Genomic DNA, 7727 nt, shown 5'->3' with positions numbered 1-7727 from the left:
ACAGCTTGGAATATACATGTTGTGTGACCAGTCATGAGAATTTTCCCCACCTTTTAGGACAAAAATCTAAAAATCCTACAAGGGAAAGTCTATTTCCTTTCACTGTAAGAGCAGCAATGAGAGAAATTCATTATCACAGTATTCAAAATGTTTGAAAATCTTTGGCTTTTTACAAATACTAATCATAGTTCTACTAATACATACTGTACCTTTCACAAACATAACCTGTTTGATTTTTGTTTTTAAGGTACACACACTGCATTTTGTTAATTAGTTGTCTGTTGTGCAATAGTACAAAAATTTGTGTTGCAGTTCATCAACAACTTTGTTCTTTACTAATATTATTTCAGTAGAATGATTAGCAAGGCAAAAGAAAAAAGAAAAAAGAAAAAGAAAGAAAGAAAGAAAAGAAAAATAGAAAGAAAGAATGAAAGAAAGAAAGAAAGAAAGAAAGAAAGAGAGAAGAAAATAAGTAGCTACCTATTTATGACTTAATGTGTTAAATATCAATATCTGTTAAGAAAATAATTTATCTAGTATATATCTATCGTGAACAAGACACTTGTTGCTATCTCCGAACTGTGCGTCTTAATCTATTGACACTGTGATTGTATTATATCAATTCTATTTACACATACATAGTTCTGGAAGTATTTAGTTACCAAGTAACCAATTACATGGTCTTGTTTATCTCGCCTGTTTCCCCCATTCCTTGAATTTTCATGAAGTAAAAAATTGTCTTTATTACTACCATTATTTTTAACATTATAATAAAAATAATGTTAATAACAATAATAGTAGTAATGGGGAAAAAATCCAGAAAATTCAAGGAATGGAGTAAACAGGTGAGGGTAGGTAGGCCTAATAACGGACTCATTGGTGACCAAATACTTCTGAACTCAAGCTATGTGTATACAAAACTGACAAAAGAAAACTACATGTGGACAGTGCATGTGCCCCAGTGCCAATGGGTTAAAGACAATTTTTATAAGAGATTTTTTTTTCTTTTATCTTAATCACAGTATTCTAAGTTCCTAATGGCCTTAATAATCATACTACCAGTCATCATCTTCATCATCAACACCTTCAAACAGCCTATCATAACAAGCTCCATTCGCTTTGTTGAAATGATCATAAGGACGTTCTTTGTCTAAATAGAGCATACACAGCCAGCAGAAATCTACTCTGCAACGGTGACAAGTCATCTTGTTGCAACCAGAGATTTTCTGTCATAGGAAAAATTAGATCTTTATTACTTCCCCCTTTCCCTCTGTATACCTCAGGAAGTAGCTTTGTGCAATATTTGGTTTTATAGTGTTAGTATATATCAATGTGCCAATTTATCACATAAATTCAATCTTGTTAATTTCTGAAATCCAGCTTACAGACTAAGTTTCTTTCCATTCCTAAAGATATAACTGTGTGATGTCTTATTAATATAGAATCCTGATTTTAGGAAGGTGCAACAATATCATACAGCAACCACAGAAATAACAGCAATATCTACAGTCAACTCCTGTAATGACAGAAAAATGGGGAAAAGGGAACTCTGATTCTAATTCTCACATAAAAACAACAACAAAGACTCACCTCAATCTTGGCATAGCACTTGGGGCACTGCTTTGAATTCTCTTCCAAGTAGTTCAGGGAAAGGTACTCGTTCATCAGCATTTCCATGTACTTCTTGCCAAATCTTCTTTCCAATTCCCGTTTGGCATCCTCATCTCCACTTACATACAGATCTAAGGCTTGCCTTGCTTCAGTCTTCTTCAGCTTACAAGGCTCAATCCCATGCCATCCAAATCTGTGATAAAAAATATATGTTTTCTATATGAACATGCATTCTGTTAACAGTAAGTTTTTCAATATTGCAATATTAAAATAAAATTTGCTATCTGCATTACCTCAGTCAAATATCCTATACACAAGTTACAAGCACATCTTTTTGAAGATTTTGAAATCTAACCACAAACCTAACACTCATTACTATGTTTTATTTCCTTATTCTCCCTGCAATAAGAACAAGACCTAGCTAAACTTGGCACTGTATTCCTCAAGAGACCTAACTGCACACATGCCCCTAAAAACATAGCAATTACCTCACCTGCACAAACCACAAAAGACAAACTTGCACGAAGGACAGGTCCCTTGGCCTTCCTCTATAGTCACAGGATACTGGCAATGCATCCTTGGGCAAGGCTGGATATCACCCAATGAAGACAGTGTAGTGTTGAGCAACATTTCATCCCATCTCTTGTACATGTCTTCTGAGACAAGCTCTTGAACCTATAAATTTTTTTTGTCATTAAAGTTTTTTTATAATATTAATCATAAAAAAATCAAATAAGAGTAAATTCAGTCGATCCAATAATTTATTTGCTGGCTGCAGACTCTGACAAACAAGAGTAATACATATGACATGAATATCAAAATTTAAAGTGTGTGTACTGGTATAAAGGAGGAAATCTAAAAAGTTATTTTTTACCTTCCACGTTAATATAAGAAGAATAGATCCCAGAATTCCCACAAAAAATATATACTAAATCAAATCTTAACCACATGCTGCTGGGGAAAATGCATAAAAAATGGGGAAAATGCTGTGCTCATTGCTTGTATTTTCTGTGAATTGTCTTTTCACACAGATGGCTCTGCTAGTGCTTAACCACAAAGGAGTCAGTTAGTATTCCTTGTCACCTTACCTTTCCTTGAATTTGTGGGAAAAATGTATCTTTTACTAATGCTATGAATATCAATGGTGTTTTTTTCATTATAGACATTATAATTACCATAATGTTATAAACATTAGTACCAGAAAAATAAGAGACCGTTAAATATTTTCATAAATCAAGGAAAAGGGTAAATGGGCAAGACAGGCAGTACTCATAACTGGCTCATTGGTGACTTAGTACAAGTGTAGCCATCTATGTATAAAAAAAATTAATAAAGTAAACTCAGAGGGGAAATGGCATTCATGTACATGCCCTTTCGTCATCATTGGGTTCAAGAAATGAAAAACTGAGGGAGAAAATTACCTGTTTTGGGTTGGCTTCTGATTCACAGTCATCCTCAGGACATCTGAGGAACTTGATGTTTCCTTCATTAATCTGCACCTCAAAATAAGATGCCATACAGTCTTTGCAATATACATGATGGCAAGGCCAGAATTCTAAACAATGATTCCCTAGCTTATCCATAAAGCAAACTTTACATTCAAAATTCTTATTACTGAAGACTTTCCTTCTCATGTCTTCATCATAGTCACGCAGCAATCTGAGCATATTTGTGTTTGGAGCAATGTCCTGAATAGTTCGAGAATCAAGGCTCAGGCTACCTCGTCTTGCTGCAGTTACAACTGCAGCGCCTTCAGTTTCGCCACTATTATCACTAAGGGAATTATCACAGATTTTGCCTTCATCTCCATTAGCACCAGTTTCCCCCTGAACTTCCTGTTGCAATGGCCCATCAGCAAAGTTCATGCCTTGGATAGGCTTAATAACATCTAAATCTAATTCATCTGTAAAACCAAGGCTTTCAAGACTGCTGTCTTTCAGGAACTGAGCCCAGGTGAACATGATAACACTTCCTTTGTTTTCTTCCCATTGAGCATCCAACTGGGTACAGAGCTGAGTTAACTGGAAGTGGAACAAATATAAAATAATTACTAAATGCAAAGTATTAATTCCATTTCAAATCATTGAAGGTTCCAGGTACCATCAAGTTATCAAATGCAAATTACTAACTAAAAAGAATATACTTTACCTGTGCACGGTTAAGCCACTTGCAGGAGAGTGTGAAATTTGGTGGATGCTCCGAGGGGTATGTGGAGGGATATGTGAAGTGAAGGTAGAGTGGAGGCAAATGTTCCACCACAAGCCTCTGTTCAAGCACTTCATCTGTGGAATGTGCAAGAACTTATAATGGTATCTTTTAAAACTATATCATATAACTTAGAAATGTAGTATTCCTCTAGATTGTATCATACTTCCAACACACTACTCCCTTGACATTTACAGCAATGCTCCTTGATTATGAAATGAAATACAGCCAGGTATGCTAAGGAAACATGCAACAGTTACTTCATTTCATTTTTTTAAACATTTTTATCACAGTGGATGTATGGTATTTAGTTTCTTGCAGTCAACAGGAACCATGCTTCTATATGCAACTCAAAACTATCAAAAAATATATTATGGCAACAAATTCAATGAATTATGAATACATATGTGGATTCTTTTGACCATACAGAAGAACAGATTCAGTATGGAAAGAATATACATATAGATACTATGATCATATGGAAGTTTAAATCAGATTCATTATAAATCATGAGGATTACACTTGTAATCAACTGAATATAGATTGTACATATGAAGATCACTGAGTATACCGGTATATGTGTGAAATAAAAGCTTTACAAAGTCTCAACAACATTAATTACTGCAACAGCTATAAATTACAGTTTCTTTAAATGATACTAACCATATGCCCAAATGCACAAAGAGTATCTTTTCAACAATAATAGCTCTGTTGAAATATATCATTAAACAATTTTCAGCATCTGACTTACCATTATCCCCCACTCTTTTAGAAAGTACTGTGAACTCAGGAGGTAAATCTAAGTGTATAGCAAGTTCTCCTCCCTTTAAGACCTCATCTTTCACAGCCAAGTCTGCCTCTGCATCATGATCCAATGCTGAGACAAAAGAGTCCTCATATATGCTTGCTAAGGCCAGCAATTCATCATCTTGCTCTTCTCCATCAAGAGACATACTCTTGAGTTGCTGTAAGAAAAAAGATCCATGAGATATAAACCTTTGTTATAGTATAATATTTCCTTGATCACTTAAGTAAACTCAAAAAAAGAAAATAGACAAGTTTTGCTAAAAAAGGCTGATCATGAAATCTGACAGAACACTGGTATATTTCCCAAAGCAACTACTTATTTTCCCGTCCTTCCTTTTAACTGACAAACTAGACAATCCTTAGGGATACTATATTCCTATTGTGATAAATTTTAGTCTATTTCCTCAAATAGATAATATCTTAATTAGTTTCCCCTTAAGCAGTCTGCAGTGTTTCAGAATACTGAATATGAAGCAGTCACATAATTGTTAAGTACATAGCTTGTTTCCATTTAGCTTGTTACAAATCTGAAAAAAAAACTATAATAATAACTAATGAAATATCATTACCATATTTTTCCTACTATCAACATAAACATATTGCTACAGATAACCTGAAATCTCAGCAATATTTTCTACAAATGTATGCACTGAAAATTATCTTTCTTTACATGAATAATAATACAACTGTAACTTTTCCTATCAGACCAAATACAAACAGGTATAATCTTAGTTCAGTCCTTTAGAGTGTTACAATATATTTTTTTTTTAGAGTTCCTGAGTAACCATGCTATAGCATCACAGAAGACAGTTTATTGACTACTGATAATGGGTTAATTTTCCTCATGACATGTCTTTAAATGTGTGCTCTGATTAGTTCTTTCCACAACTATGTACACAGACTAACAAATACAGTTGATTATAATTTATTCCGTTGCTAATAGTAAGACACAGTAGGTTAAATCATCAGTCACTTGAAATCACTACAAAAAATTATGCAACCATTCTATTAATTTCACTAGATATGGAGGGAATTTTAATGAAATATTCCAATTTTGATTTAAAAATAATTGGGAAATGTATATACGAAAAGAATAATTTCGTTTGTATTGTAACTACTTCTGTGAACACTTTAGAAAGAACACTAAATGCATTTGTTATGTGAATACGGCACGGCACACCCACATTTACTCGAAATAGAATGTTTACTCAGCAAATCGTCTCCAGAGACACATCATGATCGGGAATATTAGACTTCTAAACACAAAAAATGACACCACAGTCACGAATTCAGCACCACTGTCATATACGTTCTTTACTTTATATTCAAATATATCATATGTTCAAACCCATATTACCTGTAACTCTCAACGTTGACAAATGATGTAGAAAAAGAGGAAGTATGTCTGTGATGTTCGTCCTCTTGTTTACAGCGAGAACAGCTGACTTGGGAGACGGGCTACGGGCGCATTTTATTCTGTCCTGTTACGGAAAATGGTGCAATATCATAATAGGGAGAAATTTCAGTAGTTATGGTGCAATGTCTTGATTCGTACATCATACCCTAGCCTTGACAGTCATCGTCAGACACAATATCTAAATAGTATCTAGTCTGACGCCAATTTGGAAATTCATGTGACTACCGGTACACTTTGACGGTGGGGCAATTAAAGAAGTTCACAAGCATTGGCAACACTTTTAGCACATGGTCTTGCTATCCTATTTTTATAACAGTTTCATTACTTTTTTATTTTTGCATTTTACTGATGAGATACATAAAGGTTGTTTCCATTTAGCTCTCTATGCCACGTCACATTGTATTCCGTCAATAATGTCATGGTTACTGGATTTGTTATTAGTTTTCAGGTGGGACTGACTTGTTCCGTTAGCTGCTAATATGGGAGTGTCTCTGATATTCTTGAATTTCATATATTTCATATCGAACAAAAGAAGCTGATTCTAAGATCGAGTTTAAACACGTATGAGTAAAACATGACGTAATCTTCCACCCCCCCCCAAAAAAAAAGTACGTAAATGCTATACGTATTTTCCTGACAAGTTTCTACACATCAGAGACGAAATTCGACTTCTTTCATTCAATTTCATTGGTAATCGTACAAACTCCATTTCTCATTTTCTTTACGGCATGATTCAAATTCAGAAGTCAAACTACGTGGTTTGAAGGGAAATAAAATGCAAAGGCAAGGGAGAAAATAAATAAAACGATGATTTAACACGAGTCCAGGAAATTCACCGTATTCCCTTTTCAAGTTTGCGAATTAATGTGAATACCACTGCGACAAACGCATCTCTGCTTTCACTGCACTTACTAGAGACGCAAACCACAAAACTGTGTGTGTGTGTGTGTGTGTGTGTGTGTGTGTGTGTGTGTGTGTGTGTGTGTGTGTGTGTGTGTGTGTGTGTGTGTGTGTGTGTGTGTGTGCGCGCGCGCGTCTCTCTCTCTCTCTCTCTCTCTCTCTCTCTCTCTCTCTCTCTCTCTCTCTCTCTCTCTCTCTCTCTCTCTCTCTCTCTCTCTCTCTCTCTCTCTCTCTCTCTCTCTATCTATCTATCTATCTATCTATCTAGCTATCGCTCTGTGTGTGTGTGTGTGTGTGTGTGTGTGTGTGTGTGTGTATGTGTGTGTGCATGTGCGTGCGTGTGTGTGTGTATGTGTGTGTGTGTGTGTGTGTGTGTGTGTGTGTGTGTGTGTGTGTGTGTGTGTGTGTGTGTGTGTGTGTGTGTGTGTGTGTGTGTGTGTGTGTGTGTGTGTGTGTGTGTGTGTGTGTGTGTGTGTGCGTGTGTGTGTGTGTGCATCTCTCATTTAGCAGTGTGTGTGCCTATTTGTCTCTCACTCTCTCCCTCCCTCCCTCCCTCCCTCTCTCTCTCTCTCTCTCTCTCTCTCTCTCTCTCTCTCTCTCTCTCTCTCTCCTCTCTCTCTCTCTCTCTCTCTCTCTCTCTCTCTCTCCCTCTCTCTCTCTCTCTCTCTCTCTCTCTCTCTCTCTCTCTCTCTCTCTCTCTCTCTCTCTCTCTCTCTCTCTCTCTCTTTCTCTCCTTCTCTCTCTCATTCTAGGAAACCAGCTCCATTCCTCACTAAGAACACATTTC

General features: G+C 35.9%; 1 protein-coding gene across 2 annotated transcripts in view; it reads right to left on the bottom strand.

The window, feature by feature from the left end:
• Positions 1-6245, bottom strand: part of LOC125029703 (E3 ubiquitin-protein ligase RNF14-like) — a 10547-nt gene extending 4302 nt beyond the window's left edge. The window contains exons 1-7 of one of the 2 annotated variants that reach the window (XM_047619780.1): positions 5981-6245; positions 4568-4781; positions 3760-3893; positions 3033-3632; positions 2105-2286; positions 1591-1804; positions 1-1226 (exon numbers count right to left, since the gene is read on the bottom strand). The exon at positions 1-1226 is cut by the window's left edge and continues 285 nt beyond it. In XM_047619780.1, coding sequence (XP_047475736.1) covers positions 1056-1226; positions 1591-1804; positions 2105-2286; positions 3033-3632; positions 3760-3893; positions 4568-4769 — 1503 coding nt within the window. In that variant the 5' untranslated portion in view covers positions 4770-4781; positions 5981-6245 and the 3' untranslated portion in view covers positions 1-1055. The remainder of the gene's footprint in view (positions 1227-1590; positions 1805-2104; positions 2287-3032; positions 3633-3759; positions 3894-4567; positions 4782-5980) is intronic. The other variant, XM_047619779.1, reaches the window with a different exon arrangement.
• Between the last annotated feature and the right edge of the window lie 1482 nt (positions 6246-7727).

The sequence above is a fragment of the Penaeus chinensis genome, chromosome 10, assembly GCF_019202785.1.
Source record: "Penaeus chinensis breed Huanghai No. 1 chromosome 10, ASM1920278v2, whole genome shotgun sequence".
NCBI lineage: Eukaryota > Metazoa > Arthropoda > Malacostraca > Decapoda > Penaeidae > Penaeus > Penaeus chinensis.
This window is presented reverse-complemented; position numbering and strand designations above follow the sequence as displayed.